The sequence below is a fragment of the Peromyscus leucopus genome, chromosome 15 (genome assembly GCF_004664715.2).
Source record: "Peromyscus leucopus breed LL Stock chromosome 15, UCI_PerLeu_2.1, whole genome shotgun sequence".
Classification (NCBI taxonomy): domain Eukaryota; kingdom Metazoa; phylum Chordata; class Mammalia; order Rodentia; family Cricetidae; genus Peromyscus; species Peromyscus leucopus.
In genome coordinates this window covers 38,169,575-38,196,939 of record NC_051076.1, presented here as the reverse complement: position 1 = coordinate 38,196,939, position 27,365 = coordinate 38,169,575, and the positions used below count along the sequence as shown (strand labels likewise).

Sequence of the window (27,365 nt, the reverse complement as noted above, 5' to 3'; positions counted from 1 at the left end):
TACAGATGGTTTGTGAGCCACCATGTGGTTTGCGGAATTGAACTCAACTCAGACCTCGAAGAGCAGTCGGTGCTCATAACCACTGAGTCATCTCCTCCAGAGCCCTGGATGGATTCTTTACTGCATCTGACAGATAGAAAGCTTGTACTGACTAGTGTTTAAAAAAAAAAAAGTTTTATTATTATTATACATCCCAACTAGTTTCCCCTCTCCTCTCCTGCCAGTCCCTTCCCCGTTTCCCCTCTGATCCCCCCATTCACTCCTCCTCCTCCATTTCTATTCAAAAAAGCAGCAGGCTCCCATGGATATCAACCATATATATATATGCATCCTACATTTTAAAACAAGTTGTCCTCAAACTCTTATAGTCGCACTTTCACCAATTATTCATTACCCTAAACTACTTTTCCAATATCAAATCAATTCTTAAATCAACTACTTAACATTGTAACACTAACAGCTCTATAGAAATAGCTCTGCACACACATATAGTTAATATTAGCAGTAGAACCATATTATAGCACAACATTCATAATGATGCAGTATCTTAGTTGTCTCTCATGTTCTTGTATAAACAAGTGAAAATAATAAAAGCAGTAAAGAACTAGTATTAATAAGAAGTAGAGCCCTCAAGTCTTTCACAATAAACTTACTCATTAAACAAATTTTTGAGCATTTTCTGTGCACAAAGTAACATTCTAGGTGCTATGAACTTAGCACGTAGATAAAACTTATATTCAAACGAATACAAATAAAATGTGTTTAAGTTGACCCAGAAAAAAATCATTAGGTGAGCCAAAATCAAAAATGTCAGCTTAAGTTTCAAATTTAACTATAATGTAGCCCATTAATTTAAATGGCATATCTTACAAATTGCTATTTCCACCAAAAAGATTAAAATTATGTGTGAATTCTAGAGTCGGTGAACAGAACAGAAGTGATGCAAGGATTAGTAAGGTAAAGTTCAGAGACAGTGATTATCAACATCAGTTCTTTTAGCACTATGTAACTGGTTATATAACTAATTAGTAAATTAAAAATCCATACCATGACAAACACCTCAATACATAGCACATTGTTAAAACATATACACACAAAAATAATCTAAAATAGGCACTTTTCTGCGGGAGGCCAAGGTTTATTAACAAACAGTACAGTAGAATTGTTTCCACACAAAGTATCTACAGAAAACATTACACACAAAACTGAGCTTCTGACTGCTGCTACTGGAGGTGGAGTGTACACACACATCTGAAACCAGAGATACACTACAATCTTAACTACTATGGAGTTTTGGTAACTTTATTTTCTTTATTTCAGTACTTTCCAAATTGGTAAATATTACACAGTTGAAGTTCAAATGATGCTATTAAATGACAATGGTACTTACTTAAATATAGTTGCTTTTTCAAATATAAAATTTTTTCCATTAATATTCATGTAACATAATCTACTCTTTAGAAATACTAGCAAAAAATGTTCATTTGAGTCTGGCAGTAGTGGCACATGCCTTTACTCCCAGTACTCAAGAGGCAAAGGCAGGCGGATCTCTGTGAGTTTGAGGACAGCCTGGTCTACAGAGGTAGTTCCAGGACAGTCAAGGATACACAGAGAACCCTGTCTCAAAAAAAAAAAAAAGAAAGAAAAAAGAAAAAAAAAGAAAAAAGAAAATGTTCATCCAAGAAATAAACATAAAAATATGACCAGGTATGTAGCACATACTTTTAATCCAGTACTTGGGAGGTAGAGGCAGGCAGATCTCTATGGGCTACATAGACCCTATCTAAAAAAGAAAAGAAAAGAAATGATTTTTCCAATTTTTTTTCAATTTAACAACTTGCTTGAATGCATTATCATTAAGAATTGCCAAAATGAAGTTTTAAAAAATAAATTACTATCCAGCTGGGCATAGATACTTGTAAATCCTAGAACTAGGAAAACTGAAACCATAGGTGTATGCACACCTTCATATATACACACAAATGAATACTTACAGGTGCATATAACATACTCACAAATAGAGAGGGAGTGTATCTTAGCATTAACTAAGCCCTTTAAAGTATTTTTTTAAAGCTTTGTGTAGCAAATCCACAAAGACACAAGAAGCATGAGTACCTCCTTATCTTTTTTTACTACTTCTGACATTTTGATTTGTCTGCAGTACCTCAGCAGAAACCTTGCATCATTCTCCCTGTACAAAGATCACAGACATTAAGATACATTTGGTTGGACTGTCAAATTATTTTGCCAAATATCATGAAGATCCAGTCCAATAGGGTCCTACAGAAGACTACCCAGGACAATAAGTCAAATGTATCCTGATAGCACAGTGTCCAAGAGAGTCATCACCCTCAGTAGGCTTCTCTTCTCCACTGTTGGCATCTGCTGCCTGAGGAGATTCATGGTGAAATAAGAGCATCACAGGGTAGCAACCATGTTGTTACTGTTTGAGGAAGCCTCTTCTTCCCTTTAGTAAGAAAACCTTCAGGTATCATGCAGGAACCTTAGGGGGAAAGAAAGGGAAAAGAAATTAATTAATGGCATTGCTGCACATCATGCATAAATGATAAGACTGTCATCTGTCCTTTATTCTTTAAGCTCCTTGTGTCCACCAAAAAGGACTCAAATAGTATTTGTCCCTTTACCACAAAACAGGTAACTCCTGGGAAGCAGACAACTAGATGACCAGTAAATATAACTAGAAGATTTCAGATTAACTCAAATTGTAATTATATTACTTTTTTAATAAGTGAGGAAGATGTTGACAGACTCCGTAAAGACTTGAGTACACCACTGACATAAGTGAAATGTAAGCTATGCAGCTGATAAATTCACTTCCAAAACAAAACAAAAAAAAACAAAGGCTTACATTTATTTTTTACAATTTTTTTAATTTTCTCTTTTGTTACATTCTCTCTCTCTCTCTCTCTCTCTCTCTCTCTCTCTCTCTCTCTCTCTCTCTCTCTCTCTCTCTCTCTGTATGCATATGTGTGTGTGGTGTTTGCACATGTGGGTAGAAGGCAGAGGATAGGTCCACTTTTTATGTGCCAGAGATGAAACTGAAGTTGTCAGCCTTGACAGCAAGCACCCTTATCCACTCAGCTATCTCACTGGCCCCTACTTTTTACAATATTTAAACAACAACATTTATTTATTTGCTGAAAATAAATATATAGTTCTTCTGAGCTAAAGGCTTCAATTTGAAGCCCAGCTCTTTTACCCATTCTCTTTGTCTTGGGTCAAGCAAAAGATAACCACACAAATTATCATCTAAACCAGAACATTTTTTAAAGTAAATGTAAGGGTATTAGTAATATACCTGGACAACAGGCATAAATTAAGGTTGTTCCAGGCAAATATAATGTCAGTTGTCTAAAAAAATCCTACCCATCCATGGGATGTTAGGAGCATCAATCAAGCAGATGCTTCACACAATGGCTGACATAAGCTCTCTATATACACTGAGTTACTCAATATTTACAAATGTTCTCTCCCAATAAGATTTAATGGCCATAGTCCTGTACCTCCTTTTTCAAACAATATGTTTTATTCATCAATGATTGACAATAAAACTTTCAAAAAGTGTGTTTTTTAAAAATTAAAACATGAAAATCACAGCCAGCAATACACTGTCTAGAAATGTAATAATAGTATCTCCAAAATTATCAAGTCAAGAATTTCCCACTTTTTTCCCATTCATCACCCACTATTAAAAGCTCTTCAATTCATAAATAAATAAATAGATACTATAATCCTAAAAGAGATTGCATACCATCAGTTATAGAAATACATGCAGCAGGTTCCCTCTCAGTTTCTTCCTAGGGCAGCATTTCCATCTCTCAAGCAGCAGGTTCTTGAATTCTTCAGTTTATCCCTTGTTGTTCAGTTCCAGTGATCCAGTAACCATACAGGTGTATTAAGTGACAGCTGTCAACATGAAATGCCAGGACTCTACCAATCTGTTTCCCCACCTCTGCAGTGGAGTGTGTAAGAATCACAAATAGTCCTCTCATTCACAAAAACACATTTATTCTTTTAACATTCTTACATTCATATCTACTACATGCCAGATACACTATCAGCACACTTGGACCCAATCACTCTTGCCAATCACAGCTTTTCAGAAAGAAGTGAGTATATAGTGTGTGTGTATATATAAAAACTTTGGGATAAAACAGAATAAGGCTTTACCTGAAAAAGCAATGCTAACAACTTGAAGTTTGATTAAGGCATGAATTCTAGAAGAGAATTTCTATAGCTACAATATAAATTATGTGTTTCCACACACTTATTTTAGTGTAAAGCAAAATAATTACCATGACATAAGAAATAGCATTCCAATCATATTTCATATTAAACTCACAAAGATCTACATTTCTATGAATTCTTGTATTGTAGTCATAAAAGTATCTATAATTAAAATTATGTGTTCATGCTGTATGGTAAATAAAGACTAGAATGGTGCTGCTTTTAGCACTTTCTGTTGGCAATTTAAATTTTCAAAAGCGAGCATACCTGAAAACTTGCCCACACAAACCTACTTATCAAAGCCTTTGAAAAGGCTTCAAGTAATAAACTAGTACAATTTGGAGTGGGGGGACAAGTAGATAAACTCAGAAAAAAAATGCATTTAAAGCATTTGTTTCTGAAATATTATTCCAATACAAGAATAAACCACTAATTAATAATAATTGCTAAGAATATACTGACATCTTCAAAGGACTACAAGTTCCCCTAATTCTATAAGAGCATCTGTATTTTTAACTGGCCATCTCAAGAATGAACTCAAGGCTTAAAGTGATAAAAAGTCATCACCAGTGAAATCAACAGAGATCTAAGATACAAGGTTAGTATAGTATGTAAGTGAAAGCATTATACAACTACCAAGCCCAGCAGAAAATCAGGCATTGTAAGATGCATTTTTAAAAAACCATTTGGACTACTGAGCTTGAACAAAATAATAAGAGTCACAAAAATACTCATCCTTTCTGAGCATAAGCAAATATTACAATGGTAGGGTAGAAGGACAATTTCCCAAATGGCATTTTGTATTACACCTGCTCTACCTACAATATCACGTTCATGTACAACATATCAGACTTAGTTAGCTTTCTATATTCAGTGCCTTGCCACTGCAAATATTAACATGGTCACTATAGTCTCCAAGTTTACATAATGTCTAGTTTACATATGTCTTTCTAAGAAAAGAAAATTAAAGAGTTCAAAAATATATCCTAATTAACCTCTGTAGAAAATTGCTACATTGTATCGTACTTACTGCCTCTTTAATTTCACAGGAGAAAACATGTATCTGAAATTCTTCTGAACCATGAGAACTCTCTGTAAATGCAAAGCAATTGCTCTCTGTTGTCCCATCATGCCCACGTGCACAGAATAACACCTTATAAATTGGGAAGGATGCTATCTCCACACTGCTTGACTGGTCTATAATTCTGCAATAATAAAAAAATGAGACTAAAATATCAGCTATCAAAGCAAATCATGGCAATATGACATAATATAACTTAAAATCACAAAATGTTTATTAATACAAGTAAATGAATTATCTTCATGTTACTGAAAATCTTATACATATAAACACACACACAAAAAAAACATTTCATTTTAACAATTTCTTCATTCTTATTTCCTATGAGCCAACTCATACTCTCCAGTCAATTATATATATATATATAAAATTATAACTATATATATATATCATATATCTATTCCATACCATACCATATCATATATATGTATATGTGTGTATATGTATGTGTATGTGTGTGTATATATAGAGAGATATATATAAAATCATACCAAAAGACTTTATGTTGTTTTGTTAAAAGCCATGCCAGTAAAGGGGGAAAAAGACATTAAAGTAGGAGGAGGATTTTTGAAAAAAAAAGTTTCAGCAGAAGAAAGGAGGAGGCTAGACAAGGATAATAAAGAGTGGGTGAAAATGTCCAACACTCAGCACATACGCCCATCAAATTGTCAAAGAATATTTTTGTTGGGTTTTTTTTGTTTGGTTGTTTTTTGTTTGGTTGTTTTCAAGATAAAGTTTCTCTATTACATAGCTATGGCTGTCCTAAAACTCACTATGTAGACCAGGCTAGCGTTGAATCAGAGATACACCTGCCTCTGCCTGGGATATTCACCACCACCACGGGAGAAAAAAAAGAGAGAAGGAATAGCAGAGATCATTCCTAGAAAGTTCATTTCTTTTTTATTCTTTTCTTTTTCTCTGTATGCATCTGTCATAGAGGGCTTGTAAATGTTAGTGTGTACAGGTGTAAGTGCATGTACAATACATGAGGAGGTCAAAGGTCAACCTCAGTTATCAATCCTTAGGACACCCCATCTTGTTTTCTTTGTTGTTGTTATGATCTTTCACAGCTAGAGTGGCAGCCAGCAAGTCCCATCAATCCTGTCCCTCAACATTGGGGTTACAGGCACGTAGCCACACCATGATTTTTTTTTCCTTTAATTTGAGTGGTAGGACCCCAAACTCAGGTCCTCTGCTTTGTACAGTAAGTGTTCTTGTTCACCTTGTTTTTTGAGACAGAATCTCTCAATGGGACCTGTGGCTAAACTGGCACACACCAACCCCAGGGATCTGACTGTCACTACCTCTCCTTTGGAAGGCTCGGGAGACAAAGGAAAGTGCTCCTGAGTTAGACCTGAGTGTGGCTGCCTGTGGGTGTAATGCTAGTTCTAGGGAGGTCGACAAGTAGCCCCAGAAGCTCCCACAGGCTGCCAGCAAGCCAGCCTAGGAAACTTGGCAAATTCCAGACCACTAAGAGACTTTGGCTCCAAAATTTTATTTAAGTTTTTAAAAGGTGGGCAGCAACTACGGAATACCACCAGTGGCTGTCATCTGCCTCCACAAACACCTACATGTCCCCACACATATTCCACATAAAGAATACAGTAACACAATGTTTTCCTAAAACATTAAAGGCTATTTTTATCAATAGTTTGTAAATCTAGGGGATGAGGAGATGACTCAGAGGTTAAGAGCACTGGATGCTCTTCCAGAGGACCCAGGTTCAATTCCCAGCACCCACATGGCAGCTACCAACTGTCTGTAACTCCAGTTCAAGGGGACCTGGCACTATCACACAGGCATACATGCAGTCAAAACACCAATGCAAATAAAATAAAAATAAATAAATCTTTTTTAAAAATTGTAAATTTACAATGCTTTTAGTAGATACTTAGTACTTAACTTACTAGATTAATAATTTGAAAATAACCTCTGCAAACAGTAACAAGTTCTAAGTCTAAATGTAATTTTTTTCCTTTTTTTTCTAACTGTAATTTTTAATTTGCATTGTAAGTCTAGAGAGCATAAGTGAACTCACAGTTCAGTCCTACATCTGTTTCATGATGTGACATACTCACCACCACTCAGAACACTTAATCATACCTTAAGAAAAAGAAAGCTTACCTCACAGAACCTTCTGGAACATTGGGCACATACAGTGTAACAGCAAAGGGGTACTGACTGGAGGCTCTCATGGTTGCCATTGCCCGTAAAGCCTCTACTTCACTACGTGGGGAAGAAACCTTCATACATCCTAAGTAAGTCAATTTGTTAAATAGAACACTGTCTTCTTCAGAAAGTCCACTTGGAGAAGACGGTCTGGGTTTGGAAATTTCTGGAAAAAAAAAAAATAAAACCAATCAAGTCTCTAGTACATATTCCAAAAACAACAGTCATTTCTTCATTTTCCTTATCACTGGCTCCATAGCTTGTGTGAACTATTAAGTATTCTAATGAAGTTGCTTTTCTTACAATTGATTTTGATGATTGCTTCACCCAATTTTCCTCTCTATATAATAGTGGGGGGAGTACATATATAATTCTATACACATTTTTAAAAAACTCATTCATCCAATTTTCCTCTCTATATAATAGTGAGGGGGAGTACATATATAATTCTATACACATTTTAAAAAAAAAACCTCATCATTGTTAGAGAATATCTACCTGCATATAAAAAAGGTAGCAAAATTCATTTTTAAAAACTGTAAATCATTTAAGCCATTAAGTTTATTTATTTAAACAATATCAATATTTATATTATTTTAGTATTAGTATTACATGCACATATGTTGTTATGCATTTCTGTCAACTAAAATATGGGAAGCACTAAGCAAGGTCCTATAGTAAAATCACGCATCAGTGGCTAGCAAACATCATACATAGGAAAACTTACTGGCAGTCCTGTAATTGGGTTTCTAAAACTGAAGAGGGGATTTTTTTTGTAAAAATATAAATATTCTACAAATCTGTGTAAAAATAATTCCTAACTGTAGATTCTAAACACAAAACAATGCAGGTAAATGGATCTAAAAATTATAGACAATAAAATTAGTAGGCAAGACTTAAATTATTACAAATATGAGTAAAAAATTTTATTATTTTTAACAAGGTAAGTAGAGAAATAAAAGGAGTAACTAAAATATTCTAAAGCTGAGGAAATAGGATCTAAAAATGAAATATTCTCTGGAAGGTTATTAAGCAGGAGATTTTTTTTCAAAGAAGAAAAAACTGTTGCAGTAAATTCCTTCAGCTTAAGAAAAATGACATGAGAAGGAACTGAAAGTACCCAAGAAAGACTACTCAGGCAGGAGACAGTATGCAAATGCCTAACACTTTATTAAGTAAATTCCAAAAATACAAGAGAATTAATGTGGGGAAGAAGGAGGGTTAATTGCCAAGAGGTTAAATGTGTAAGTGTCTATATTCAAGAATTTCAATGATTAGCCTTTAATCACAGCACTTGGAAGGCAGAGTCAGGCAGATCTCTGTGAGTTCAAGGCCAGCCTGGTCTACAGACAGAGTGCTAGGACAGGCAGGGCTATACAGAGAAACGCTATCTCAAACACCAAAAGAAAAAAGTCTTCTTTCCTTACCAATACTCCCTGACATTTGTGGATGCATAGGCATGTGGCATGTGCATACTGACACAGGTACATACACACACACACACAAATCTTTTTGTCAGTATTAAAGGCAATGTTAAACTAAATTTTTTTCTAGTCTTTGTCTTAAATTTTGGTTTGTTTTCTTTTGTTTTTCAAGACATGGTTTCTTAGTTTTCAGTGTAGCCTTGGCTGTGCTGGAACTCCCTTTGTAGACCAGGCTGGCCTCAAACTCACAGAGATCAGCCTGCTTCTGCCTCCCAAGTGCTGGGATTGAAGGCATGAGCCACCATAGCCCAGCAATTTTTGTTTGTTTCTTTATTCTATTCCCCATATCATCTTTAAGTATTTGGTACATTACCTGTGTTTGATGGATCCAAAATTAACTGAAGAGATGGCTTATTTGTTTGGCTGGCTGGAACATCTCCAAAGGAGTAGTCTGAAATATCATTGGAACCCTGACAATCAACAAGTAGGCTACTTTGTCCTTTCTCAGAATCTCTCAAAATCTCTTCCATGGCTTTTTCCAACTGTTCATCACCATTGGAAGCTATCTATAGGTAGAACAAGACATTTCTTTTTTAATCCTCTTAACTGTGGGGCTTAATTTATTAAAAACATTTCATTTTGAGAAACTAAGATCTAAAATTTCAAATATATAGTCAGTAAATACTGAGAATTTACCCAGTGATACCTAATTTCACATGCCCATAACACACTGTAATCCTGAATAATAAAATCAACTGAATGAAAGGGGGCTTATTAGTTTCACAAAAGGATTCTTCATAAAACATTGTAGGTACCTTCAAACTACACTGATACAACACCAGTGTGATGACTCAGTGGGTAAAACCAATTGTTACCTACAATCCAGATCCCTTATGGTCAAAGGAGAGAACCAACTCGAGAAAACTGTCCTTGGACCTTCACACAATATACTGTATCACACACATGCTACATACACACACACAAAATCAGACCTAATTTTATGTGTTTTAAGGGGAAAATGAATGTTTAAATATGGTACATTGTAAATATCATTTAAACAATCATATTTCTTAGTATCATCCTATAAACATTTTTAATTTCTTTATAAATTCTTCATTAGATACCAGAGTGCTGCTAATTTTCTTAAAGTCATATTTTTTTCTGAAAAGTAGATGAGGCACAAGTCTAATATCTTAAGCACAATAATGCTAATACAGTTGTCAAAAAATAAGGCACTGGGATTACTTAAATAGAACTATGTACCAGACATAATTAAAGTATTTAATAATCTCTTTTACAGTGTATTTCTGACTCATTGATACATTCTGATGCCATAATTAATATTAAGAACAATCACAGCCAGGCAGCAGTGGCACACTTCTTTAATCCCAGCATTCGGGAGGCAGAGCCAGGCGGATCTCTGTGACTTCAAGACAAACCTGGTCTACAGAGTATGATCCAGGACAGGCTCAAAAACTACACAGAGAAACCCCATCTTGGAAAAAAATCATAAATAGTACTTGATTATTTCCATTCCTGCTTACAAAGAATGGTTACCAGTTCCTACACACATATACCCAGGTTTGCTTTCTAATCTTTGGCTTACAAAAGGCAAACCAAAATTTAAGAAAAAAAGAGATGGAAAATATTCAAATGAAAATTCAACTGCCAAAAATATAAGATATACACTTTTAAACTAATCAGTCAATGCTAAACCATCTACCAAATTCTCACCACATGATTTAAAGCATAAAATCCGCAACAGAAAAATCTTTCAATTAAAACTCAGAAGAGAAACAAAAACAATCAAATAAATATATGTAAGATTTAACCAGTAGTTTAATTCACATATTACTTATTCTCTAATTTCCCTTCTATCTCTTCCTCCTAGAATTTCTTAATAGAAAGTAAATAACCAAAAGAGAATTTAAAAAAAAAAAAACTTAAAAATCAAACCAAATAATTAGCCCCTGGGTGGTAAAGCACTAAAATATTTTTATTATTATCAAGAATATCTAAAAAAAAAAAAAAATCAATCAAACACTGATTTTTATTATCCAGGTCAGTACTTTAAGAAACCCTTCAGTTTTCATCCTCAGATGAGCTCCAAATAGTTGAAAAGGAAAAAGCAAATTAATGAAAAATAGTACCATATTAGAAAAAGAAAAAATACCTTCAGCTGCGGCTTTCCATCATCCTTTGTAGAAGTATCATCTGTGTGCTGAGGAACCAAAACAAATTCTTCACTGTTCTCTGTGGCCACAGAATCAGATGACCCACTAACCTTCTGTAATGAAGCTCTGACCTCCATTTCAGTTCTGCAAACTTCTCTTCCCACATCCACCTGGCAAAACTAAAGAGTATAAAAGAAGTAAAACTTGATTAATAACAAACTAGTTTAAAAATGAACTAAGAAAACTTTATAAAATGGCTCAAATGAAAAAGAATCCTGGCATTCAGATTATCTACAAATTAGAGGGGCTGTCTTCTTGGATGAGGCCACATGGTGGAAATGTGTTCTTTCCACTCTAAACTTTCAGACTAAAAGGATACTGTTACCTAAAACACACACCAGTCTTACCTCAACAAATAAATTTACTTCTGCTTAACTATTTTGTTAAGAAATACTGGAGATTTTATTCATTTGTTTAAACAGAGAGAGAAAATAAGCATGTGATTAGGAAAATTAGAAAATTCACACACACACACACACACACACACACACACACACACACACACAGTGGTACATGCCTTAGTCTCAGCTACCCAGGTCTGAGATAGCAAAAGCCTTTAAGCCCAGAAGTTCAACACAGCAAGAAAGAAAAACATAGCAAAACTCTGTCTCATAAAATACAGATATTCAACTACTTTATTAAATACAAATGCTTTCAAAAAAAGTACTATACTTTGAAATATTTAGAAGATTGCTGAAATTGACAAGTTAATATAAAATTCAAGACCCTAAGACATGTGACTTTCTTTTCCAGAGATAATAATATTTAACAACACTCAAAAAAGAAAGCTTTCATACATGGTATTCATATACCAAGTTAAGTCTCAATAATCAAATACAATGAAATTCCATTTTCTTGACAGATTTATAGTCTTACAGAAACTTAAAATTTCTAGAAGTTCATCTATTCATTCACACAACTAATTTTGACTGAGGATATTATACATATCAGACATTGGACCCAATCCTGGGTTACATGCCTGAAGAAGGCTGGACAGGTAGGCGCTGTCCCAAAGCTTAAATACTAGAAGGGGGGGCAGGAGAGAGGGAGGAAGAGATGGGAGGTGGAGGGAGGGGGAGAGGGGAGAGAGGGAGAGAGCAAGAGATCATTCCCAATCTAAAAGTAATAAAGAAAGTAAAACAGCAAATGACAGAGGAAATGGTGCAGAGTGTAAGAGTAATTTTAAGTAAGGTTGTGGGAAAGAGAACTCTTAGAGAGAAATACATGAGCTAAACCTAAAAGAGAAAAAAGAACCTTAAATGAAATCGAATTGAATAAATGGGTAATGTGACAAGGGCAGGATAGGCAGGCTGACCTAAAGAACACAGGACCCTGCAATCTATGGACAGCAGTCCATAAACAAAAATACCCAGAAATGTTCTTTCAAATACATCATTCTTTTCGCAGGACATATAATCGCAGCTGCAATGTTCCACTTTGCCATTAGGTGGCACTAAAACCATTAATCTTGACCAAAAAAAAGAGGAAGAAAGAAAGGGAAGGGGGGAGGGAAGCAGGGGAGGGAGGGAAGGAAGAAAAAAATCCACGTTCAAATTGCACTTTCAAAATTTACTTTTCAACTTTTTCAAAAAAATCAAAATTCTCAAGAATACCCAAACAAAAAGGAATAAACTACTCAGCTATCTGTCATTTATTGCTGCTAGGTGAGTAAACCACTTTTCTTCGTAAAACCCTTCATTTATCTTGTAGTTACTTTACCACTTTATATGTTCTGTGTTTATGAATTTCCAGCATGAATTAGCAAGTCATGTCTTTTCCTCTTTTAAGCTGCACTTTGAATCCTTACTTGCCAAAGCCATCATACAATCCAAATATCGTTCTGGGCTCCATCCTACTCCAAGTCACTGTTACATTTTTTCTACCTGATTTCTAAATGTTGGAAGTTCCTTCCCCTTGCCACACTCACCAGAGGCCCCATCTCACTGTGTTGGAAGCTCCTATGTGTCTCTATGTTCACAGTCGCCCAGATTTCTATCCCAACACAAATGTTTCCTCTAATTTCCTAACTTGGAATCCAAACCCTTTCTTGTCATTTCCAAAGAAGTTTTATCAGTGTCCTACGTCAAATGTGACCAAACAGAATTTCCTTTTTTTTTTTTTCCTGTGCATTGGTGTTTTGCATGTATGTGTGTCTGTGTGAGGGTGTCAGATCCTCTGGGACTGAAGTTACAGACAATTGTGAGCCACTATGTAGTTGCTAGGAACTGAACTCGAGTCCTCTGGAAGAGCAGCCAGTGCTCTTAACCACTGAACCATCTCTCCAGCCCACCAAATAGAATTTCAAATGAACTTTCCATAACCATTTCTCGTCCATATTTCTCATTTTAGTAACTAAGTACTTTCTACCAACTTAATCAAAGGAAACTAGATGCCATCCTTACTACTTCACTCCACGCCAACAGGTTATGTTCATTCCCTCCAAAATAAACCCCTCCTCTATCTACTTCCAGGGAAATACTTTCAGCAGAAAAAACAGGATATAGAAGAGAATACATAAAAATCAGATTCAACTTAAAAGGAGACTAAAATCATTTTTGCTATATTCAAATGGAAGCCAGTCTATTTGCCATGCCTTAATAGGCACAATACACTCTCTCATTAGAACACTTTAATTAAATCAAATTCTTTCCCATGTTACAGACTTGACTCTCAGGACTACTACACCTTCTAGGATTCATTTTCACTCATGCATTTAACACATACTCCATGAGTCCCTACTATGCACCAAAAACTAAACTCATTAGTAAAATCATTGTTGTCTCTGTCTTCCTAAAGCTAACATTCTCATTTAAGACACAGACAGTCTAGAAAAAAACAAATCAATATCACACCCTATTATAAGTACTACAAAAGGTGGTAAGTGTATAAAAATGCCAGAAGGAAACATATTAATTTGCATGCTAATTAGAAATTAATTAATTTTAAAAGCAGGGTTTTTTACATTGCTATATTTCAGTGGCTCCATGTTTTTCACATGAAGTCTCTAAGTCTGTGAAAATAAACTTTCTCCCCATATATCACAACTTTAACCTGTTTTATCACAATTTCAAGCAGTAACAGCTAAAAAAAAAAAAAAAAAAAAAAAAGACTGTCAGGAATATGTAAGTGGATGACAGTCCATAAAATACAAATAAACCTATAAAAAGTTAAAATTTATCAAAACACAGGCACACAAATATTAACAGACCATACACAATACCCTTTCAAGAGACATGTATAGAATGTAAATGTTCAGTATCCTAAGTGTATAAAATGAACTGAAGCACACACTGTAAGCCTGAACAACTTCACAGCAGCCTTCTGTGAGTACAAACTAATCATCTTCATGCGAGCAATTTGTCTCTGCAAGAAACTGCATACACTGTAAGAAGTGGCCTCCCAATCTCTGTGCCAGATATTAGACCAGAAGCTACCTCCATGTGATCAAATGAAAGAGAAGACTTATCGTAGTAATAATAATAATAATAATAATAATAATAATAAACCACTCTATTCCAAACAGAGACAGAGAAGAGTGTCAGAAATTCACAAAGGTAACCATAGGACACCTGAAAAGTTCAGGAAAAACAGGCAGGTGCTCACAGAAAAGAAGCCAAAATGAACACAGCTCCCTGGCAGGAAGATGGAAAACAGGAAAATCCTCCAAAAAGCTCAACACCAGCATAAACAAAGGGAATACAAGAGCCCACAAACTCAAGAGGTGCTCCCCTGTGCCTCAAGTACACAGAGCCACCAACCCACAGGAAGCTGCTCCACCACCTCATCTTCCCTTCCTTGTTCCCCACCCCACCCCCTGGTGTTTCCCCTTTCTCTTTTTAATAGATTTTTAACAGTAGTTTTGCTTCTTTACAGTATTAACAATGTTTCATTTACATATTTTTCATTATTGGGCCATCCTTTTGCTTTTCTTTTCCCCACCCACCATGTTTATTCTTCTCTCTCCACTTTCAGTAATTGCTACTATTGTTTTCCCAAAACAAACAGTAAACCTCTTTATTTTTATTCCCTTTCTTACATTTATCTACTTTTTTCCTAAACGATCTTATTATTTAAAAATCTTTTTGGTTTGTTGTTTTGTTTTGTTTTGTCTTGTTTTTCATTTTCATCTTTTCTAACCTCTTGCTCTTTTCCCTTCCACTCTAAAACATCATTCTCCATCCCTTGTCTAAGTTTTGTTTATTTAACTTGCTTCTCTGTTTTTCTTTCCCTTTCTTCATCTCATTCATTTCCTTCTTATACAATCTTAAACAATTTTGAACATCAGAAAACATTTTTCCTAGTTGGTTTTAATTGTAATCCTGGCACAGCCTAGAACCATCGGAGAAGAACCCGTGAGTTATGCAGATCAGACTAGCCTGGAGACATGTCTGTGAGGGCCTGTCTTCACTGTTACTTGATGGAGGAGAATCCAGGCACTGTGGGCTGTACCATACCTATGGAGATGATCCTGGGCTGATAAGGAAGCTAGCTAAGCATGCACCTATCTATAAGCAAGTCAGCAAGCAGATTTGTTTCCATGGATTCTCCTTCAATTTCTTACTTGAGTTCCTGCCCTGATTTCCCTCCATGATGGGCTATGACCTAGAAATACAAGCCAAATAAACTCTTTCCTCCTCTAAGTTGCTTTTTCTCAGAACATTTTTTAATCACAGCAAAAGAAAAAAAAAAAAAAAACTAAAACACTATTCTACATTAGTATTCCCTGGGGTTGTGGTCACTAATGATGTATAAGTGGCTTTAATGGACATTAAGTGTATTTCTGTATCTTGTATAGTTGGACACTATTGCTGTTACAAATGTTTGTTTCCTTCTCCCAAAGTGGTACTAAAGAGCGATGCCTCAAGAGTAAGACCCTTGGTAAGAAAGTTCCCAAATTAAGCCAAAAGAGCTACTGATGCCTACATACATGCAAATCACAAACGGACGGATGGACGGACAGACACAGCTCTAAAAGAATTGAGCTACTGGATTTAAAGATACTAAAATGGATAAAAGGCTAAGAAAAATAAGCAACATGGGGGCAGAGCAGAACCAAATGGATGAAAATACAAGCAATATAGGTAAAACAGTAAGAAACTGCTGTGGGATGGTCTGTATGTCAAATTACTCTGATTGGTCAATAAATAAAACACTGATTGGCCAGTGGTTAGGCAGGAAATATAGGCGAGACTAGCAGAGAGGAGAAAAGAAAGAACAGGGAGGCGGAAGGGGCCACTGCCAGCTGCCACCATGACAAGCAACATGTGAAGATGCTGGTAAGCCACGAGCCACATGGCAAGGTACAGATTTATGGAAATGGATTAATTTAAGCTATAAGAACAGTTAGCAAGAAGCCTGCCACGGCCATACAGTTTGTAAGCAATATAAGTCTCTGTGTTTACTTGGTTGGGTCTGAGTGGCTGTGGCACTGGCGGGTGACAAAGATTTGTCCTGACTGTGGGCAAGGCAGGAAAACTCTAGCTACAAGAAACAGTAAGCGACATGTTAAAAATTCAACCTAGACACTGAGATTTAAAAATACATATGTAAATAAATGTTAAAAGTGGAAAGCTCAAAGAATCAAATAAAAAGCACAAATGCAAAATGCTTCAGCAGGAAATGACAACTGCTACAGAGACTGACAACCAGAGTTTGATCCCAAACACACACAGTGGAAGGGGAGGCCCAACTCCTGCATACTGTCCTCGGACTTCCACAAGGGCACAGTTCACGGAAATAATAAGAAAGAAAGTAAAATAGTAATAATAATAAAAATAATAACAACAGTGGAAAGCATCACCAATCAAGTCAACCAAGCAGAAGAAAAAATAGCACCAGGAATGGAGGACAGGGTTGAGGAACTCCTACATTCAAACATCAATAAAGAAAAAATAGGAACTACAACACCATGGAAGAGATGATAGAGAATTAACATTATCTCTTAAAAGTTTGGTAGAGACGACAGGCGGTGGCAGTACACACCTTAAATCCCAGCACTCAGGAGGCAGAGGCAAGCAGATCTCTGTGAGTTCAAGGCCAGCCTAGTCTACAGAGTGAGTTCCAGGATAGGCTCCAAAGCTACACAGAGAAACCCTGTCTCGAAAAACAAAAACAAAAATAAAAACAAAAACAAAAGTATTGAAGAGACCTGGTATTATGGCATTATATTAATAATAAAACTAGATTACAAGAAAAACTATAAACCAATATATCCAAATTAAAAAAAAATCTCAACATAGTAGAAAACCATACCTAACAATGCACACAAATTGTACATGAGGTATACAAGATTGGTTCACCATTCAAAATCCATCAATGGGAGCTATAGAGATGGCTCTGTGGGTGACATGTAAACATTAGGACCAGAGTCTGGATCCTGACCCACTAAAGTCAGGCACAGCAGTGTGCATCTATAATTGAGGTGCTGGAGGTCCAGAGACAAGGAGATCCCTACAGTTCACAATGGGCAACCAGATTAGCAAAATCGATAAGCTCCAGGTTCATCAAGAGAATCTATGTCAAAATTTAAGGTGCAAAGTGACTAAGGAAAATATCCAGCATCAACCTCTAGCTTCCACATGCATGTGCAACAAAGTGTACACACACATACCAACACTCACACCACATACACATACACCCACAAAAATACAATCAGTGTAATCAAATGTATCAAAAGACTAAAAAAGAAAATCATGGCTAGGTCAGCTAATAATATATAACTGACAAAATTTAATACCTATTTATGAATAAAATTCTCACCAAAACAATTACTGAAGAGAATTTTCTCTATTGATAAATCAAAAAATTCTACAACTAGCAAAAGCTTAGCCATATTACCTCCCAAATTGGGATAATGCAAAGTTGCCCTCTCTTACATTCTGACTTAACATCCTAAGAAATAAAAGGCAGACAGACTGGAAATCAAGAAAGTAAACTGTCTTTACTCACATATCACCTGAATATCAAAGCAAAAATCCTTGAAGAACCTACCATAAATAAATAGGTAGGTGGGTGGGTAGGTAGACAGACAGACAGACAGACAGATCAGTCTTCTAGAACTAATGAGCAAATATAGAAAGGGCAAGTATAGAAACATACAAAAGCAAATGTCTTCCCTAACACAGCAAGTAGAATATGAAATTCACAAGACAACACTGTGGTTGAGGAGATGGCACAGTCAGTAAAATGCTTGCCCCACAAGCATCAGGATCTAAATGTGATCTCCACAACCTAGAAAAAGGGCAGACACCTGCCATGTATCTGTACTTCCAACACTGTGGAGGCAGAGAGGGGGAGCCCTGGAGCTCACAGGGCCAGCCGGTCTAGACCAATCAGTGAACTCCAGGCTCACCTGTCTCAAAAAATTACGTGGAAGCTGAGCATGGTGACAAATGCCTTTAATCCCAGGACTCAGGAGGGAGAGACAGGTGGATCTCTGAGTTCAAGTCCAGTCTGGTCAACAGAGTGAATACCAGGACAGCAGGGCTACACAGAGAAACACTGTATCAAAAAACCAAAAATTAAAAAAAAAAAAATGTAATGAGGTAGAAAGTGATTGACGAAGACACACAACACTGACCTCTGGCCTCCAAATATACAAACGCACGCACGCACGCACGCACACTTGGGGGGGGGGAGCAGCGCACAGCATTGCTTCCTAAAAATAATCTGAAAAAAAAAAAGGTATAATCTGGGGGGGAAAAACACGTACAGAATCGATATGTGGAAACTTAAAAAACACTAAGGAAAAAATTTTTAACTATTACATTATTTATGCATGGTGTGTACGTATGCCACCATGCACAATTAAAAATCAAAGGACAACTTGTAGAAGTTGGTTCTCTTCAACACATGGGTCCTAAGATCAAACTCAGGTTGTCAGGCTTGGTGGCAAGCACCTTTACTGCTAAGCCATCTTACAGGCCTGAAAAGAAATTTCCAAATATCTAAATAAATAAATAAATAAATAAATAAATAAATAAAAAATAAATAAATAAATTGCTGATACTCACTGAACACTTAAATATAAGACAGACAACTATCTGCAAGAAGGCAGGGACTGTGTCTACTACTACTACTTTTTTCACCAACACAGTCTTAGCACAGTAACTAAAAGCAGCAAGGGCTCAATAAATATTTCTTTAATGGACAAATGAATTGTTTTGAAAGAGGACAGACTCCAGCATCAGATAGAAAGTTGGATTAGATTATTTCTAAAGTAAATTATTCTTAACATTCTCTTCTATGCAATATCCATTTAGTTCCTGACCTGCATTCCAATAAGCCATCTCAAATATAATTTACTGCCTACTATTACACAGCAATTTGTTGAACCAAAATATTAACTTGTCTTTATTTATGGCAATCTATTTTGGACCAAGACCACTTGGAAAGTTACTGGAGGTCTTTTAAATAACATGGAGCTCACAGTTTTGTAAACTCAAGATAAATACAACCAATTTCAACATGCATATCCAAGAAAGCAGCACATGAAAAACAAATCTGTTTTAAAAGGATTTCATAATGTTATGATGCAAAAAAAAATTTTAATTTTTGTATATTTGGCAGAATATAAAGTCTGCCAAAGGGTTTTCATGTCTCTTTGGGGTATGTTTTTAAAAATACAAGGTATTATAATCTAGATATAAACATTTTCATTTTCTAGGCATCTTAAAGGTGCACAAAAATAAAGTGCTCCAAACAATCTGGTGTGTGTGTGTAAGTGGCTCTATACATGAATTGCATGCATGCATGAGTGTGTTTCCCTCCCATTCTCCACTATTCTAATCTTAAAAAAACTCAATGAATATTCTGACTACACTGACTCATGTAAAGACACACCTACACCACCCCACTCCCCATACACCAATAGCAACTCTACCAATTCTACTAGGTCAAACAGCTTTCAGTTTTTACTTTAATTCTGCACTATTTTCGCTCAATGAGCAATGATGATACACAAATCCACACTACACATTGGATGCTTAGAGATAAAATTTTCACATACATACTATAAGCAATATAACAGCAATCAACAAAGTCTACTTCCCAAAATAACTGAACACTGTCAAAAGTATGAAATTGTAGTGCGTGCAATCTAACTTCCTTTTGTGCCAAATGTGGATAACCTTCTTAAGTGAAAGACCCTAGCCCTTCAGGCTTACACCCCCAAGCCTCAGGAAAAGAGAAACTTCAAGCACCAGGAAATGAGAAACTAAAAATCTAGTTCCAAGGGCAACCTGACTTAGCCATTGTTCAATCTCCCCTACAACCATATAACAATGTAAAAAGATTTCTGTTAAGAGATGTGCTCAACTGTGACTGGGATAGTTGCAGGTGTTCCAGGAAGGACCACTGTGACCTTTGTGTAAACTCTACTCCCGCCCTGATATCCCCCCTTGAGGTTTCAGGAAGAATATACCTGTTGACGTAACTGTACCCCCTCTGTGATCACTCTGTGATCAGACTATGATCTTGTGAAACAAAATTGTATGGAAATTGTAATCTTGTGGGTTTTGTGTGTTTTTCCTTTAAAAGCCCTCATGGGGCTGCAGTAAGATGTGTCTCTTGCTCTTAGGAGCAGAGTTTGCCCTTCTATATAGAAGCTTAAATAAAAACCTCTTGCTATTGCATCAACTGGACTGGAGTCTGGGTTCTTGGGGCGCCCACTTGAGACCCTAAATTTTGGGGTCCAACATTAAGTTGTTAAATTGGGCAGTGCACCTACTCATTTTCAAATGTCTCTTAAACAAAAACAGAAACAGAAAAATAAAAGTGTGAGCCAAAATTATAGAAACTGGGAGAAGTATTAGGCATAAGAACTAGAGTGACTACAGAATACCCCTTATAATTGTGGAATAGGAAATAGTCTTCATTTATAACTAAGTAGACTAGGAATAATATAGGACACTTGCCAACCAAAATCCTACTATATTTTGAAGACTGAGCCAGTCCAGAAAAAACTACCATGACCCATTTATTAAATAATCCATACACTACTTTAGAAGTTCCCAAGCAAGAGCTGCACCAACTTGCATGCAAGTATATCTCTGACCCTGACAGGGGATCAAAAGAACTTTATTAATTCATTTTACTCTAGTGGATGTCTATTTTTATTTGTCCAATAATAACCAAACCTTTCTATCTGAGGATAAACCTTCATTCAAATCAAACCACATGGTTTTTATAAAAATATACTGTAATATCAGCACTCAGAAGACAGGAGTCCAAGGACAGCCAGAGCTACATGAGACCCTGTCTCAAAAATAAAAAAATATAATGATGGCTGAAGAGGCAGCTCAGTTGTTAAGTGCTTGACTCATAAGCATGAGGACCTGAGTTTGATCTGCAGAAAACCAGAAAAAAGACCAAGCATGATGATTTACACTTACAAACTGAATGCTAGGAAGGGGAGACAGAAAGGCAGATTCCTAAAACTCATTGGCCAGCCAATCTACCTATGAGAGACCATGCATCAAAGTAGGTGGGCAGTGCTCCTAAAGATGACACCCAAGGTAGTGCCCTGGGCGACACACACACACACACACACACACACACACACACACACACACACACACAAGGCTCTCAATGGTTCCCCTATTTCACCAAGAACAAGTACCAAATATCCTTTAAGTATTTTATATTCTTGGTATCCTACAAAGTAATCCTCATTACTGCCCCCACACCACCTGGTCTTACTCTATAGCTCATCTCCTACAGTTCTCCCCGTGTTGGCTCAATTCCACTTATAATGATCTCCTTCCTTAGCCTGAAACAAAGCTGACATCCTTGCTCTGTTGCTGTGGGATGGTCTGTATGTCAAATTGTTCTGATTGGTCAATAAATAAAACACTGATTGGCCAGTGACCAGGCAGGAAGTAGGTGGCCAGGCAGGAAGTAGGTGGGACAAGGAGAGAGGAGAATTCTGGGAAGCGGAAGTCTGAGGCAGAGAGACACTGCCAGCCGCCGCCATGACCAGCAGCATGTGAAGACGCCGGTAAGCCACCAGCCACGTGGCAAGATTTATGGAAATGGATTAATTTAAGCTATAAGAACAGTTAGCAAGGAGCCTGCCATGGCCATACAGTTTGTAAGCAATATAAGTCTCTGTGTTTACTTGGTTGGGTCTGAGCGGCTGTGGGACTGGCGGGTGACAAAGATTTGTCCTGACTGTGGGCAAGGCAGGAAAACTCTGGCTACACTCTGTCCCATCACAAGGAACATTCTTCTCTCAAATATCTGCTTAGCCACCACCATTCTTGGCCCTCCATTAATTTCTCTGCTCAAATATCATCCTCTAAGAGATCTGTTCTGATCACTTCATCTAACACTGTTTCCCACAAGCATCACTAATCCCCCTTATCTTGCTCTACTTACTCTTCTTTTCCAGCATACTTTTTTCTAATAGTTAAACTAATTTATTTCTACATTGAGTTTCTCTCATAGGATACTACATTTGTCAAAGAGAAGTTTGGTGATGATTTTGTCCACTTGGTAAGACAGACTAAGAGCTACCTAAGAGCATACCTCTAAGTATGTCTGTGATAGTATTTCTAGAGACAATTTGATCATAAAAGTTCTGTTAATCGATTCCTATTATGACAGCATTATTGGAAGATAGTAAAAGGTAAGAGATATGGCCTAGTTGGAAGACATAGGTCGCTAAGAATATGTCCCTGGCCTCTTCATGTATCCCTCTTGCAACACCTCTTGTCAACCAAGAAGATACTCCCCCTCCACATGTTCATACTGCCTTGACATTTATTAAATTTATTAGTCTCTTTTTGATATTTTGTCTTCCTTTGCTTTATATTTAGTTCTTTCCCATTAGAAATAGTCACCATTTCCTCCTAGCTATTTAAGAAAGAAAATAATAACAATAGCTTAATACTATTATTTTGTAAACAGGGGTCCAGCTAGTCCAAGCTGACCTTGAATTTATGGTCTGTTCTCCTGCCTGTGTGTTTTTTCGAGACAGGGTTTCTCTGTGTAGCTTTGCACCTTTCCTGGAACTCGATTTGGAGACCAGTCTGGCATCGAACTCACAGAGATCCGCCTGGCTCTGCCTCCTGAGTGCTGGGATTAAAGGCGTGCGCCACCACCGCCCGGCTCAACAACTTTTTAAGATAGTTAAAAAGAAAAAGTAGCCTACATCAAGAAAACAAGTAGCCTCCAATATCTTAAAATAGAAAATTAGTATGTTCCACACTCTTAACAATTGTGTAATCTTCCTTGATCTTTGAGTGCAAATGTATCTGGATTAACTCTGCTTTCCCATTAGTAAACATAGTCAGCCACTGTAGTTGTTCTTATTCAAGTTACCATCTTACTATATGTCAGTTGCTCATCCAGGAGCTTCCTATTTCAGCATTGGTTTAACTGTTAAAATAAAAGCATGGATAATGCTCAGTAATAGAACACTGGCCTAACAAACACAAGGCCCTAGGTTCATTCTCCAGTACATTTCAGACAGGCAGAGAGGAAGGAAGGAAGGAAGGAAGGAGGGAGGGAGGGAGGAGGGAGGGAGGGAGGGAGGGAGGGAGGGAGGGAGGAGGAAGGAAGGAAGGAAGGAAGGAAGGAAGGAAGGAAGGAAGGAAGGAAGGAAGGAAGGAAGGAAGGAAGGAAGGACAAAAGGACTGACTCACCTAAGAAAAACAGAAATCTAGGTCTACTACAAAGTGGCATTCTTTGTATCATGTTCTATTTTCAAATCTACTGAATTATGATGAGATGTTAATAGCCTGAAGGTGAGAATGGAGACAGAAAATACCTATATTGAGGTTTAAAGTAGGAATAACTTGGAAATGAGAAACTAGTCACTTCATCTTTGAAACATCTGAGTAACCCTTAAATGATTGTTTAAAAAGGAAAAGTGCAAGAATATGGAATACCAGATAAAGTAAAATTTTCTGTAAATGGCTAATTACATCTTTCCAACCTTGAGATAATGTAATAAATAACTATGAGGTAGTGGGGTGAATAACTATGATGTATCATAATTCATAAGTGTGATCTCAAATGGAAGAAAAATACTCGCCCAAAAAACACCAAAGAATTTTTAATGTATATACCATGAATTCATTCATTCAAACATTTACTGTGTCAACCATGTATACTACATAATACTATAAGCTAGGAATATAAACAGGAATCATCCTATAGGCTCTTCAGGTCATAGTACCTACAACAAATCATCAAATATACCTTGTGGGTTATCTTTTTAAAAAAAATAAAGAAAAACACTTTTGGAACTTCCAAAACATTCTCCTCCAACTCTCCACAAATGTTAAGCCATATAGAGCAAACCCTTTGTCTTGGTCTGTTACTGAACATGAATATAACATAAAACTCAGCCTTGTCTACCTAGTATTCAGCACAACCAGGGCTACACACACAAGGGGTGGGGGGTGGGCAGTGAGGAATATCTAAAAAAATAAATATAAATAAATAAAAATAAAACAAGACTCTCTCCCAAAACAGAACTGAAAATAAAAAATATAGTATACACAGAAAAGTACCCATCTGTGGGAAGTTGAACAGAACTCCCTAATGAGTTCTTTAACTTGTACTGCAAGTTATAAAATCATGCATCTTCTATATGAGGTTACATAAATGCAAGAAAATTTTGCATGTACCATTCAGTTTATAACCACTTTCAAGGCAGGCATGGCAGCACATACCTGTTCTAGCATTTCAGAGACAGAGGCAGTAGGATCAGGAGTTAGGTCATGCTCAAAAACATAGGGGTTTTAAGGTCAACTAGAGCAAAAGGAGACTCTGTCTCTTAAAAAAATAAAATAATTCCAATCTCTCAGGAAAGAACCGCTACAGTCTGATGAATTTAACACCTGATCAAAATAGGAAACAATATTATCTTATCTCAAGGCTTTCACAACAACCATCATAATAACAATTTTTATTCTGTACTTAAGTGGATTTTATAAACATAAGATGAAAGGAAGGTGTAAGAAAATCTAGTTATATTAAGCTCTATTCTTACTTTGAAAACAAATCCCATTACAATACTTATAAAACATTTAAAATAATATAAGTAAAGTAACATAGTTATTTCCCTCTGTAGTTAACATCACACTTAAGGTCACAGTTACCTAGCTGGAAACCAGCTCAGAGGTAGCACACTTGCCTAGCACATGCAAGATTCAGGGTTTGATTTCTAGTACCATGTAAATAAATAAATAAAAGTAAAGTAATAAAATAATAGTTAAAACTTAAAATATTAAAAAGCACTTAAGTCTAAAAGCTTTAAGTTGCAAATATACAAATATCATTTAATAAATTCAAGGTTACTATAAATTATCTCATGTTACTTTCATCTATTTATGCTAGAAAGATAAATGCTGTTTTTCCCAAGCCATTGTTTAGATTTGATATTCAGTTTAACCAAAGGCATTTCTTTTAGTAGTTAGTTACAGAGAGATAATACCACAGTAAATACTTATCTCAACCATAAGAAACATAAAACAGGTTATAAGTACAAAATAAGTGATTCCTTATAATAGGTAATAAACCCAGATAGTAAATGTATAGCCACATAGTGATGATGCTTCATAAGTAACACCTTTTCTCAAGTGTATACCTGAGAATTTTACAATGATAAACCAACACCTAAGCACAAAGTAAAAGGCATTTTCCCACTAAATTCCCTAATTATCTTCCAAACAGACAGGAAAATTATTGTTATTGTCCTTTTCTCCTAAAAGCAATAAATAAAGCAGAGATTCCCTTCTGCTTCAGACTCACCAACTTTACCCACAGTGCTAGGGTTGAAACCCAGAGCCTCACAAACACTAGATATATACATATATCACCGATGTATGTGTTAGATATCCTGTACCAGGCCTCTCTCCTACTGCTGAACAAAGGAACTGGAGTAAAATTTCATGTATTTCATATCAAAATTACCTTTCTTGTTAAGTAGTTTTTCCCCTATTTTCTTTAACACATAAAAATTATACATAGATGTGACATTTTACTATTACAAAATCACCATTTTTTTCTTCAACAGGAAACTGTTCTCAAGATAAAAACACAGAAACCAGCACAGTAAACTCTTCAAGTAAACTTCCCTTTTTAAATATCAGCAAGTAACTTCCCTCCTCCAGTCTATGCCTCTCTCAACACCTTAAACTGTTTACTTATATGTGTCATCTAGCAATTTGTGCATAAAATGCTAGATATTATCAACCTTCCATTAAAAACCCAAGTACAGCACTTTAATAACACCTAGTGTAGAGAATCAGTAACAGAAAATAAGGTTTTGTGAAAAGCAAAAGATGAAGCTTTTTCAACTTTTCATACTCTTGTCAAAACATGTCAAACTTCTATAAACCAAGAACACATTTCAATTTCCTCCTTTGAGAGAATGATGAAAATAACAACAGGAGGTTTAATACAGACAACCTAAAAAACTTGGGAAGCCACACATTAAATGATTTTTATCGTGCACATTTTAGGACCAAATCAGGAAATTGTAACTATTCCAAAAAGAAATCCAGAGTTATTTTCCTAAAGAACAATACATTACTACCAGAAATCACAGACTCTTAGGACTTCTAGAATCAAACAAACTAGACATAACTAAATGTATGTGTTTAGCTGTTCTTTATTCCTAAGCTAGAGGTTGTCTATTATGCATACACAACTCTTTTTTGTTGTTGTTTCAATACAGGGTTTCTCTGTGTACTTTTGGTGCCTGTCCTGGATCTCACTCTGTAGACTAGGCTGGCCTCGAACTCATAGAGATTCGCCTGGCTCTGTCTCCCAGGTGCTAGGATTAAAGACCTGTGCCACCACCACCCAGCCTACATATGAAATTCTTAATGAAGCACCACAGGATCTTTGCTAATGCACCTGGGTAAATGAATGCACAGCAAGAGGCCAGTGAACAACTATGTACTAGACAGTAAGCATCCTGCGAAATATTTATCAGATCAATGTTTGTAATTTTGCTACATCCTGCTATTAATAACCCTTTTTTCACAAAATCCACAAGCTCAAACAGAAGACACCATACTATTTACTGCATTGCATATATCAAAACTTAATGTTGTTTACCTTAAAACTTGTATTTCAAATGGCAAAACAGAACATCTACACTAATACGTGGTTGTCTCACATACTCCCTTTCTCCAAACTATGAAGAGTATTCCTATGATTTCATTATCACAAGAAAATCAAACCCTACAGTTA

At 36.2% G+C, this 27,365-nt stretch overlaps 1 protein-coding gene across 5 annotated transcripts in view; it reads right to left on the bottom strand.

Annotated features, from left to right (window-relative positions):
* Window positions 1–1,758: 1,758 nt before the first annotated feature.
* The window catches only part of LOC114689984 (rab GTPase-activating protein 1-like), a 58,268-nt gene continuing 32,661 nt past the window's right edge, over window positions 1,759–27,365 (bottom strand). For 2 of the 5 annotated variants that reach the window (XM_037211334.1, XM_028864473.2), the window contains exons 2-5: window positions 11,096–11,275; window positions 9,296–9,488; window positions 7,454–7,664; window positions 5,167–5,453 (exon numbers count right to left, since the gene is read on the bottom strand). In XM_037211334.1, coding sequence (XP_037067229.1) covers window positions 5,222–5,453; window positions 7,454–7,664; window positions 9,296–9,488; window positions 11,096–11,233 — 774 coding nt within the window. In that variant the 5' untranslated portion in view covers window positions 11,234–11,275 and the 3' untranslated portion in view covers window positions 5,167–5,221. Of the gene's footprint in view, window positions 2,504–3,872; window positions 3,928–5,166; window positions 5,454–7,453; window positions 7,665–9,295; window positions 9,489–11,095; window positions 11,276–27,365 lie in introns of those variants that run through there. The other 3 variants (XM_028864475.2, XM_028864474.2, XM_028864472.2) reach the window with 3 other exon arrangements.